The following is a 13,043-nucleotide window of genomic DNA, read 5'->3' on the forward strand; positions in this document are numbered from 1 at the left end:
AGTGTTGCTGCTGGACCGTGTTCACACCTGTATCATAGTTTCCATTTATAATTTACAGTACAATGGGGTTCCAAAGAGGTATCCATAATTTTGATTGGAAAAATAATGCTTCATGAATTGATATTTTTCCCATGAAGTATGACTAAATCTGCAATGGAGTCTCTGAATGCAAATGTTAAGACTTATGATCTATTTGTGCAATGTCTTGTGAATAAAAAGTCCTGAGTGTCGCATTAGATTTTGGAGAGTGCGGAGTTCTTCATATATAGGGATCTGGGTTAGAAACCTGATCCAAGCACCCCGAATACTTCAGAGGGCTGTGTTTCTTTTCTTATGAACTTTTCTGCAAATTATCCACTGGATGCAGTCCCCAAATTTTCCCCAATAGATCGTCAGGGGAGAAATAAAAAAAATTCCTACAAAATCACCTGGTAGACTTTGACCTTGTTAGCAGTCAGCTGAAGACCAAGCAAGATATAAAATAGGTCTTCCATAAATATCTTACATATTTGTTGTCACGCTGAAGGGATCGCTCATTCCCCTACTAGGTTCTTAACCCTTTCCAATCCAATTTGTATCCTGGTTTTCCTAGGGGGCTTACTCTTTTTCTGCCGTTATACAACGGCGCTATATGCTGGTTAAGCCAGTACTGCATGAGGTGACACGTTGGATAGGCTCTGACAGCAGAGAGGCTGGTAATATACAGTAAGAGAACCCCGACGGATGTCTTCCAACATCGGAGCTGTACAGCCTTAAATCATAATGTCTTTAGAGGTCAGACAGTGGATTGGAAAGGGTTAAGACAGCAAAAATCAAAGCTGTACACACTGTAGAGGCAGACATTGCAGCTGTATTTGGTGTCTTTGGGGAGAGAGGGCTCAACCCTCGTTAGTGCCATCTCTTTTTCTACTGGGCGGAAAACCTGTGCAAGATTTTCCTATAGAGAAAAACTGCCTTGTTATTGAACAAGGGGGTTGAAAATTGATCCAATGGGCATGGCAAAGTTATGGAGGGGAGACAAATATTATGCCCTCCTGTCCTGGACAGGAAAACCCAGAAGCATATTGTGGGGCCTGTTTTGATCTTTGGTATGTACTGTACGCCACTGGTTATTCCACTTTTGCCTCCTTGCACCATATCGTATGTCCTGACATAGGGTCATTACTGAATATGTTACACAACCAAACACATAAACCCCAAACTAAGGACTTAACAAAATTATATATTTATTTATTTATTTTTTTTGCAGGGTTAGAGCTACATTCTCTATAACTAATAATTCACTTGACATATAACTTGTAAATTAAGACATTGACATTGAGTAATTGCCATCATCATCCTTTGGACCAGTAAATAGTACTTTGTAAGGCTTCCCTAGTAACAAACAGGTGACCAGCCTTTCTCTTCATTATGGGCTACGTAAACAATGCAATTTCAAGCACTTCAGCGCAATTAAAATGGTGGCAATGAGACGTCTCCCGAGTAAACAATGCCTCAAACTAATTCTTTGCTTAATTATCCATTTGCAAATATTCTTTTTTCAAAACAACTTGCAGGTCAGTGCAGAAGAAGCGGTGCCGCAATTATACACAACAAATAAACCAATTTCTTAACTCATACTTAATTGCACAAAGGCCTGTTCTCGCTGATGGAGGAATACAGTAGTTTCCATAGTACCCAACTTGCCCATTGAAATAGTAACTTTGTTAGTAGACAGTTTTAATCCTCAACTCTTGGTTGGCAGTGTTTTGTCTTGACACACAATGACTGGCACGCGTATAGAAACTATCGACAGTTTGGTATATGCAAAAGTTTATTAACAACATGTGGCATATTTTAGGGCAAAATATTGGTAAAACGTACACTGGGTGGGGTAAGAGCAAGAAAAATGCCTAACATGCTTAGCAAGTTGTACCTAATTGTCATCCCCCAATTGGTGCAGATTGTGCAGTATTAGGTTGGGGCTACATGGAGACTTTTTGTTGCACAACTTTCCAATTTTGACTCTTGTGTGACAGCTGCAGCTCACAGGCGTGCACTCAGTCACAGTATTCCCTGAGATTACAGCCATAGCTTAATAATTAGATTTAGAAGGACGTGCTTTAAAAAGTCACTATGCAGCCCCAGGTTTATTGTGACCCTCTTTACAGTTCACACTGTCGTTCTAGCTCTAGTACCAAACCTAGGGTCCAAAAAGTGCCAACAGGTATTAAAATACCCTTATTAAATACAAATAAGTATATTTGATACCCATGATGTAGGGCAGTTTGCAAGATAAATAACTGTGATAATAATGACTGTTGGCAAGAATGATGGATTTGCCAACTTTCACCTGCCGAATCAGTCCAGTTGGTTGCCAACACAGTTTTTTTTGCTGTTTTTATACATGAACCATAATGTATGACTTGCTTAAATCTGGAGCTTCCGGTGCGTAACTCAAATTTATAGGGTCTCATACAATAGCCAGAAAGGACCTCTATACCTTGTTGACAAAAAATGGATTTGCAGTAATGGAAACGGTAGCATAACTACTTTTACTTCAGAGCATTTTTCAAAAGTTGAATTTCATATTGTAGATTATCTGCATAAAGTAGCACCCCAGCCATACTGTTGGGTAGTACAAAAAGGAATTATGTCCTGCTCCTAAATGGGCCCTTCCACCTCCAGTTTCCATGCTGTACCTCTGGCCATTGTATGCTATCCAATGTTGCTCTTGCTATACAGTTTGTTTGCATCAATATGTGTTGACTACAGCTTTTGTGGACCATGGCATTTCCCAACAGAAATCAAAGTGAATCTTGTGTGACATGTTATTGGCTTGGTGTGCAGATAGCAAGACAAAATGAGATCTTTGTCTTTCAACACTGCTCTTGATTTAAAAGAAGCTTTATGTGGCTGTTTCAACGCATTTCAGGGTCATATAGAGTCCTTCATCAGATATGGAAAAATATGGTGCAATGCAAAAAAAATCAACTTACAAGCACTCAGCCTGTGTTTGAAACGCATTTTGACAGCATCATAAAAATTTTTTCTATTAAATCGAGAAGTAGTCTTGAGAATCCATTGGATAAACCTCCCATTTTTCCCGCTTTCTGCACATTAATTGTCTGCATTAGACTCAGCCTGGTAAGACCAGGAGGGATTAGATGTTAGAGCCCTTGTGAACATTGTGCCTCCCTGTATAATTGGAACAGGTGAGTGCCTTGCCAAAAGTATTCACATTGTCATCTTGCATTTGGGCTGCTTTTTTTTCTACAAGTAACTCTGTATTTTCATTGCTTCATCCTAGTATAGGACTTGTGTGACTCAAATTATGTGAAATCCTCTTAAAGGGCTTTTTTCAGGACTTCACTATTGATTACCTATCCTCGGGATAGGTCATTATTAGTTGATCGACAGGGATCTGCCACTCAGGATCCCCGCCGATCAGCTGTCCAATGGGCTTGCTCTCATCGCAGACATAGTCGGAAGCAGTTAGCTCTAGGTCTGTCTGTAGTGCATCAGACTGAGTTAAAATAAATCTTGTTATTTGTGCAGCGCCAACTTATTCCGCCTCGCTTTCAAGTAATTTATTTATTACCCCCCACCAAGCTGGGTACTCATTTTACTGACTTTGGAGGGATGGAACGCTGAGTCAACCTTGAGTCGGCTACCTGAACCAATGCAGGGATTGAACTTGCAACCTTCAGGTCATAAGTGAGAGCTTAGGACTGCATTTCTGCTGCCTTAAAACTCTGTGCCACACAAGGCTCATGGTTGTTATTGCAGGCACAGCTCCCATTGAATTTAATGGATGCTGTGCCTGAAATACCAACTTAGACTGCTACATTACGGACAGAACTGTCTGCTTCAGGCTCTGTCTATAATGACAGCTGGCTTGTTATCAGCTGATCAGTGGGGATCCTAAGCAGAATACTCCCGCCAATCAACTATTGATGACGCATCCTGAAGATACCTTAGGTAATTAATAGCAAAGTCCTCTTTAAGGCAGGTTAGCTCACAAGACTAATAGCTTTATGTTGAGATGGTTCGGTCACATATTTACTAATAATTTTCACATTTGATCTCTTTCTGCAGAGTGACATTGCTACCTTATACTTTAAAGTAGGGATAAAGAATATTGGGACAGTCTTCCTTCACACAGATGCACAGATACCTGATGAAAGATTCCTTGTTCTCATCAATGACATGCTGGCATCAGGTACAATGAATATCTATATAAAGATTTCTCCTTAGCTATTAATGTATAATGTATATCTCTGCTTGGACTAATTTAAGCCATAAAATGAAGTATGATAAATAATGCAGAGTTTGGGTTTTGTCATGTTCAGATGGAGAATCTCTTTAACCTGATGAGGACCAAGCTCCATAAATTTACGGCACTTGATCCGGAACTTAAATCCCTGCTGATAGTAAAAATACAGTTTGGGATTAAAGCTCCTGCTCCTGCAATGTAGCAGGAGCAGGTCAGGTCCTTGGCTGTTAGTCACGGCCAAAGACCCGGAGGAGAAAGCTACATAGCACTCAATGAGCTCTATATAGTGAATAGAGAAAGTGTAAGTGTTGCTTCTGTTATTTGACGCTGGAATCACGTGACCGCCACATGCCCCTCGCTACAGCAGAGATGCAGGGTCTTAGCAGACCCTGATCAGCTCTGTTAGTGAGTACTGTTACTGAAAAATCGTAAAGCGGTGGCAGCATAAAGTGATGCAAAAGAAATTTTGTTTAAAGGAACATTTTTATTGTTTCAAAATTAAAAGCAGGCAACGTTTCGACCTCCTTGAGGTCTTTTTCAAGCCTGTAACAAACCTACACATAAAACACAAAGTCAAAACAAAATACCATACAGAGGGATATAAACAAAGCAAGTGATATAAAAGAGCATAAAAAACAAAGGAGAAGTATATATACAATACATACCCAATAACATAAGAAACAAGGTGTGGAGTTCATGTTCCACATATCAGCTGAGAGTAAGAGCAGTCTTTAAATAGTAACCCACTACTGACATAATGAGCTCAACCACGCCCCTAGTTGTGTCATATCCTGCAACCCAGCATGCACAGCTTAAAGTTGCTAAGTAGAGATGAGCGAACGTACTCGTCCGAGCTTGATATTCGTGCGAATATTAGGGTGTTTGGGATGCTCGTTACTCGTAACGAGTACCACGCGGTGTTCCGGTTACTTTCAGTTTCCTCTCTGAGACGTTAGCGCGCTTTTCTGGCCAATTGAAAGACAGGGAAGGCATTACAACTTCCCCCTGTGACGTTCAAGCCCTATACCACCCCCCTGCTGTGAGTGGCTGGGGCGATCAGATGTCACCCGAGTATAAAAATCGGCCCCTCCCGCGACTCGCCACACATGCCTTGTGAGTTAGCTGAGGGAAAGTGCTGCTGCTGGTGCTGCTGTAGGGAGAGCGTTAGGAGTCAGTGTAGGCTTCAAGAACCCCAACGGCCCTTCTCAGGGCCACATCTACTAGTGTGCAGTACTGTGTTAGCACAGTATTTTTTTTTTTTTTGTCCAAAATTGGATCTGCAGAGCATTGCGCCCAGCAATAGGGACAGAAGTGGGGGTTAGGCAGGGAGAGTGTTAGGAGTTAGTGTAGGCTTCAAGAACCCCAACGATCCTTTCTAGGGCCACTTCTATCCGTGTGCAGTACTGTCCAGGCTGCTGTTAGCAGTGTTGCATATTTTTTTTTCTTCTCAAAACCGGCTGTGCAGAGCATTGCACCCGGCATTAATACTACAGGGATAGAATTGTGTAGGCAGGGCCAGAAGACATTTATTATTCATTGAATACACGCAGTGGGGTCTTCCCTTTGCTAAAAAGGAAAAGAAATTATATTTGGCCTGCCTGTGTCAGTCCTAAGGTCTCCGTGTACGTGTGTGCTGCGTGTACAAGGTACAAAAATCAGACGCAACCAGCTACGCTTTACTGCAGGCTTGCGCCATTGTCTTTCCTGACTGGCAAATACCTGCTCTGCTAGAGTTAATAACTCTGCTACACTATACTTGTGTGACACTTTTTGAGGGCCACACCACAGATATTAAACTTCTTGTTCATTGAATATACGCAGTGGGTGCTTCCCTAAGCTAAAAAGGAAAAGAAATTATATTTGGCCTGCCTGTGTCAGTCCTAAGGTCTGCGTGTACGTGTGTGCTGCGTGTACAACGTACAAAAATCAGACGCAACCAGCTACGCTTTACTGCAGCCTAGCGCCATTGTCTTTCCTGACTGGCAAATACCTGCTCTGCTAGAGTTAATAACTCTGCTACACTATACTTGTGTGACACTTTTTGAGGGCCACACCACAGATATTAAACTTCTTGTTCATTGAATATACGCAGTGGGTGCTTCCTTAAGCTAAAAAGGAAAAGAAATTATATTTGGCCTGCCTGTGTCAGTCCTAAGGTCTGCGTGTACGTGTGTGCTGCGTGTACAACGTACAAAAATCAGACGCAACCAGCTACGCTTTACTGCAGCCTAGCGCCATTGTCTTTCCTGACTGGCAAATACCTGCTCTGCTAGAGTTAATAACTCTGCTACACTATACTTGTGTGACACTTTTTGAGGGCCACACCACAGATATTAAACTTCTTGTTTTTCATTGAATACACGCAGTGGGGTCTTCCCTTTGCAAAAAAGCGAAAACATTATATTTGGCCTGCAGGCTTGCGCCAATTTATTTCCTGCCTGGGAAATCAAATCACTGGTAATACAGCATGCTGAGGGGTAGGGGTAAGCCTAGAGGACGTGGACGTGGCCGAGGACGCGGAGGGCCAAGTGAGGGTGTGGGCACAGGCCGAGCTCCTGATCCAGGTGTGTCACAGCCGACTGCTGCGCGATTAGGAGAGAGGCACGTTTCTGGCGTCCCCACATTCATCGCCCAATTAATGGGTCCACGCGGGAGACCTTTATTAGAAAATGAGCAGTGTGAGCAGGTCCTGTCCTGGATGGCAGAAAGTGCTTCGAGCAAGCTATCATCCACCCACAGTTCTGCGCCGTCCAGTGCTGCAAATCCGAATCCTCTGTCTGCTGCTCCTCCTTCCTCCCAGCCTCCTCACTCCACTACAATGACACCTGCTCAGGAGTGGGAACACTCCCAGGAACTGTTCTCGGGCCCCTGCTTAGATTGGGCAGCAGCGGTTCCTCTCCCACCAGAGGAGTTTATCGTCACTGATGCCCAACCATTCGAAAGTTCCCGGGGTCCGGGGGAAGAGGCTGGGGACTTCCGCCAACTGTCTCAAGAACTTTCTGTGGGTGAGGAGGACGATGACGATGAGACACAGTTGTCTTGCAGTGAGGTAGTAGTAAGGGCAGTAAGTCCAAGGGAGCAGCGCACAGAGGATTCGGAGGAAGAGCAGCAGGACGATGAGGTGACTGACCCCACCTGGTGTGCAACGCCTACTCAGGACAGGTCTTCAGAGGGGGAGGCAAGGGCATCAGCAGGGCAGGTTGCAAGAGGCAGTGCGGTGGCCAGGGGTAGAGGCAGGGCCAGACTGAATAATCCACCAAGTGTTTCCCAAAGCACACCCTCGCGCCATGCCACCCTGCAGAGGCCGAGGTGCTCTAAGGTCTGGCAGTTTTTCACAGAGACGCCTGAAGACCGACGAACAGTGGTGTGCAACCTTTGTCGCGCCAAGATCAGCCGGGGAGCCACCACCAACAGCCTCACCACCACCAGCATGCGCAGACATATTATGGCCAAGCACCCCACAAGGTGGGACGAAGGCCGTTCACCGCCTCCGGTTTGCACCGCTGCCTCTCCCCCTGTGCCCCAACCTGCCACTGAGATCCAACCTCCCTCTCAGGACACAGGCACAACCGTCTCATGGCCTGCACCCACAGCCTCACCTCCGCTGTCCTCGGCCCCATCCACCAATGTCTCGCACCGCACAGTCCAGCCGTCGCTAGCGCAAGTGTTGGAGCGCAAGCGCAAGTACGCCACCACGCACCCGCACGCTCAATCGTTAACCGTCCACATAGCCAAATTTATCAGCCTTGAGATGCTGCCGTATAGGGTTGTGGAAACGGAGTCCTTCAAAGCTATGATGGCGGCGGCGGCCCCGCGCTACTCTGTTCCCAGTCGCCACTACTTTTCCCGATGTGCTGTCCCAGCCCTGCACGACCACATCTCCCGCAACATTGTACGCGCCCTCACCAATGCGGTTAGTGGCAAGGTCCACTTAACTACGGACACGTGGACAAGCACAGGCGGGCAGGGCCACTACATCTCCCTGACGGCACATTGGGTGAATTTAGTGGAGGCTGGGACAGAGTCAGAGCCTGGGACCGCTCACGTCCTACCCACCCCCAGAATTGCGAGCCCCAGCTCGGTGGTGGTATCTGCGGCGGTGTATGCTTCTTCCACTAAAGCACCCTCCTCCTCCTCCTCCTCCTCCTCAACCTCTGTCTCGCAATCTAGATGTGTCAGCAGCAGCAGGACGTCGCCAGCAGTCGGTGTCGCGCGGCGTGGCAGCACAGCGGTGGGCAAGCGTCAGCAGGCCGTGCTGAAACTACTCAGCTTAGGAGATAGGAGGCACACGGCCCACGAACTGCTGCAGGGTCTGACAGAGCAGACGGACCGTTGGCTTGCGCCGCTGAGCCTCCAACCGGGCATGGTCATGTGTGACAACGGGCGTAACCTGTTGGCGGCTCTGCAGCTCGGCAGCCTCACGCACGTGCCATGCCTGGCCCACGTCTTTAATTTGGTGGTTCAGCGCTTTCTGAAAAGCTACCCACGCTTGTCAGACCTGCTCGTAAAGGTGCGCCGGCTCTGCGCACATTTCCGCAAGTCCCACACGGACGCTGCCACCCTGCGCACCCTGCAACATCGCTTTAATCTGCCAGTGCACCGACTGCTGTGCGACGTGCCCACACGGTGGAACTCTACGCTCCACATGTTGGCTAGGCTCTATGAGCAGCGTAGAGCTATAGTGGAATACCAACTCCAACATGGGCGGTGCAGTGGGAGTCAGCCTCCTCAATTCTTTTCAGAAGAGTGGGCCTGGTTGGCAGACATCTGCCAGGTCCTTCGAAACTTTGATCAGTCTACCCAGGTGGTGAGCGGCGATGCTGCAATCATTAGCGTCACCATTCCTCTGCTATGCATCTTGAGAACTTCCCTGCAAACCATAAAGGCAGCCGCTTTGCGCTCGGAAACAGAGCCGGGGGAAGACAGTATGTCGCTGGATAGTCAGAGCACCCTCCTGTCTATATCTCAGCGCGTTCAGGAGGAGGAGGAGGAGGATGAGGAGGAGGGGGAAGAGACAGCTTGGCCCACTGCTGACGGTACCCATGCTGGTTGCCTGTCATCATTTCAGCGTGTATGGCCTGAGGAGGAGGAGGAGGAGGAGGAGGAGGAGGATCCTGAAAGTGATCTTCCTAGTGCGGACAGCCATGTGTTGCGTACAGGTACCCTGGCACACATGGCTGACTTCATGTTAGGATGCCTTTCTCGTGACCCTCGCATTCAACGCATTCTGGCCACTACGGATTACTGGGTGTACACACTGCTCGACTCACGCTATAAGGAGAACCTTCCCAGTCTCATTCCCGAAGAGGAAAGGGGTTCGAGAGTGTTGCTATACCACAGGACCCTGGCGGACAAGCTGATGGTAAAATTCCCATCCGACAGCGCTAGTGGCAGAAGGCGCAGTTCCGAGGGCCATGTAGCAGGGGAGGTGCGTAGATCGAGCAGCATGTACAGCCCAGACAGTGCAACAGTCTTTAAGGGCCTGGCCAGCTTTATGGCTCCCCAGCAAGACTGTGTCACCGCTCCCCAGTCAAGGCTGAGTCGGCGGGAGCACTGTAAAAGGATGGTGAGGGAGTACGTAGCCGATCGCACGACCATCCTCGGTGACGCCTCTGCCCCCTACAACTACTGGGTGTCGAAGCTGGACACGTGGCCTGAACTAGCGCTGTATGCCCTGGAGGTGCTTGCTTGTCCTGCGGCTAGCGTCTTGTCGGAGAGGGTGTTTAGTGCGGCTGGGGGAATCATCACAGATAAGCATACCCGCCTGTCAACCGACAGTGCCGACAGGCTAACACTCATCAAGATGAACAAAGCCTGGATTTCCCCAGACTTCTCTTCTCCACCAGCGGACAGCAGCGATACGTAAGCAATACGTAGGCTGCACCCGCGGATGGAAGCTACGTTCTCTCTCACCATCCAAAACGGGGACATTTCTGCTTCATCAATCTGTGTCTAATATTCCTCCTCCTCCTCCTCCTGCTCCTCCTCCTGAAACCTCACGTAATCACGCTGAACGGGCAATTTTTCTTAGGGCCACAAGGCTCACTCATAATTTTTCTAAACAATTTTTAGATGTTTCAATGCTCTGAAAAGCGTTGGCACTTTAACTTGAACCAATTTTTCGTTAAACTGGGCTGCCTCCAGGCCTAGTTACCACTTAAGCCACATTAACCAAAGCGATTAATGGGTTTCACCTGCCCTCTTGGTTGGCCATGCCCAATTTTTTTCAGGTACATTAGTACTGTTGATACAGCAATTTTTGTGGGCCCTCGCCTACAGTGTAATCAAATAAATTTTTAGCCCACCTGCATTAAGCACGACATTACTACCTCAGCTGTGTTGGGCAATGCAATGGGATATTTCTATGTACCGCCAGTGGCTTCCTGGCACCCACCCATGCTGTAGGTGCACACGGAGTTTTTACTACATCTGTACACTTGAAAAGAACCCCAGTCTGACTGGGGCATGCAGTGTGGGCCGAAGCCCACCTGCATTAAGCACGACATTACTACCTCAGCTGTGTTGGGCAATGCAATGGGATATTTCTATGTACCGCCGGTGGCTTCCTGGCACCCACCCATGCTGTAGGTGCACACGGAGTTTTTACTACATCTGTACACTTGAAAAGAACCCCAGTCTGACTGGGGCATGCAGTGTGGGCCGAAGCCCACCTGCATTAAGCACGACATTACTACCTCAGCTGTGTTGGGCAATGCAATGGGATATTTCTATGTACCGCCGGTGGCTTCCTGGCACCCACCCCTGCTGTGGGTCCACAGGGAATTATAAATGCATCTGTGTCCACTTGTAAAGAACCCCAGTCTGACTGGGGCATGCAGTGTGGGCCGAAGCCCACCTGCATTAAGCACGACATTACTACCTCAGCTGTGTTGGGCAATGCAATGGGATATTTCTATGTACCGCCGGTGGCTTCCTGGCACCCACCCCTGCTGTGGGTCCACAGGGAATTATAAATGCATCTGTTTCCACTTGTAAAGAACCCCAGTCAGACTGGGGCATGCAGTGTGGGCCGAAGCCCACCTGCATTAAAGGAGATGTCTCGAGGAAGCAGTTAATTTTTTTTTTTGCCCAGTCCCCCCCATTAAACACACATTACTAATTACCCCTGTAAATGACATTTCTAGCTGGTTCGTACTTACCGTTCCAGCGTTTCAGCAAGTTATAAAAGTTTCCTCAAGATGGCCGCCAGCTCTTTCCCCGTCGCTCGCTGCAGCCCGACGTGCGCGCTCCCGAGACGCCGCCAGCTGTGTCTCCATGGCAACCGGACGCATCGCAGCCGCCGACCAGACGCCCCGCAGCCGCCGACCAGACAGCAGGTAACCGGCGCTAGCCCCCGGCTCCCCAGCGCTAGCTCCCCCGGCGCAGCGACAGCCCCCCCGGCCTAGCGCTAGCTCCCCCGGCGCAGCGACAGCCCCCCCGGCCTAGCGCTAGCTCCCCCGGCCTAGCGACAGCCCCCCCGGCCTAGCGACAGCCCCCCCGGCCGAGCGCTAGCTCCCCCGGCGCAGCGACAGCCCCCCCGGCCTAGCGACAGCCCCCCCGGCCTAGCGCTAGCTCCCCCGGCGCAGCGACAGCCCCCCCGGCCTAGCGACAGCCCCCCCGGCCTAGCGCTAGCTCCCCCGGCGCAGCGACAGCCCCCCCGGCCTAGCGCTAGCTCCCCCGGCGCAGCGACAGCCCCCCCGGCCTAGCGCTAGCTCCCCCGGCCTAGCGACAGCCCCCCCGGCCTAGCGACAGCCCCCCCGGCCTAGCGCTAGCTCCCCCGGCGCAGCGACAGCCCCCCCGGCCTAGCGACAGCCCCCCCGGCCTAGCGCTAGCTCCCCCGGCGCAGCGACAGCCCCCCCGGCCTAGCGCTAGCTCCCCCGGCGCAGCGACAGCCCCCCCGGCCTAGCGACAGCCCCCCCATCGCAGCGACAGCCCCCCCGGCCTAGCGCTAGCTCCCCCGGCGCAGCGGCAGCCCCCCCCCCGGCGCAGCCCGGCGCAGCGGCAGCCCCCCCCGACCCATCACTTACCTGGGAGGCTTCTCGGGGCTGCTGGGCTGGGCTGGTCTTCTCCGCTGGGCAGCTCCAGTTTCTGCACCTTCCTCTAACAGAGGATGGTGCAGAATGGCCGCTTCAGCGCGCTCCCGAGCAGTGACAGCTCGTCTGCGCATGCGCAGAAGAGCTGTAGCGGGGAGCACACTGAAGCGGCTCGTGCTGAATGGAGAAGACCGGACTGCGCAAGCGCGTCTAAAAAAGCAAGCTGCCAGCGAATTTAGACGGAACCATGGAGACGAGGACGCTAGCAACGGAGCAGGTAAGTGGAATAACTTCTGTATGGCTCATATTTAATGCACAATGTACATTACAAAGTGCATTAATATGGCCATACGGAAGTGTATAACCCCACTTGGTTTCGCGAGACCACCCCTTTAAGCATGACATTACTACCTCAGCTGTGTTGGGCACTGCAATGGGATATTTTTATGTACCGCCGGTGGGTTCCAGGAAGCCACCCATGCTGTCGGTCGACAGGGACTTCACAATAGGGAGTTGTACCTGCCTGTGTCTATGAATTAAAAAGCCCGGTCTGACTGGGGCATGCAGAGACACCTTGACAGAATGAATAGTGTGTGACACATAGGTTCCCCATTGCTATGCCCACGTGTGCAGCTCCTGATGGCGGTGGCACAGGATTCTATTTCTCATTGCTTCTGTACAGCATTGTGGGCTATCGCCCCGCCACTTTTAAAGAGGGTCGCTGCCTAGCCGTGCCAACCTCTGCAGTGTGTGCC

At 49.7% G+C, this 13,043-nt stretch overlaps 1 protein-coding gene across 1 annotated transcript in view; it reads left to right on the forward strand.

The window, feature by feature from the left end:
• The window catches only part of LOC136577882 (dynein axonemal heavy chain 11-like), a 386,682-nt gene that overhangs the window by 197,541 nt on the left and 176,098 nt on the right, over positions 1-13,043 (forward strand). The window contains exon 46 of the mRNA XM_066577801.1: positions 4,078-4,201. Within this exon, the coding sequence (XP_066433898.1) occupies positions 4,078-4,201 (124 nt within the window). The remainder of the gene's footprint in view (positions 1-4,077; positions 4,202-13,043) is intronic.

The sequence above is a fragment of the Eleutherodactylus coqui genome, chromosome 8, assembly GCF_035609145.1.
Source record: "Eleutherodactylus coqui strain aEleCoq1 chromosome 8, aEleCoq1.hap1, whole genome shotgun sequence".
In the NCBI taxonomy this organism is placed as follows: domain Eukaryota; kingdom Metazoa; phylum Chordata; class Amphibia; order Anura; family Eleutherodactylidae; genus Eleutherodactylus; species Eleutherodactylus coqui.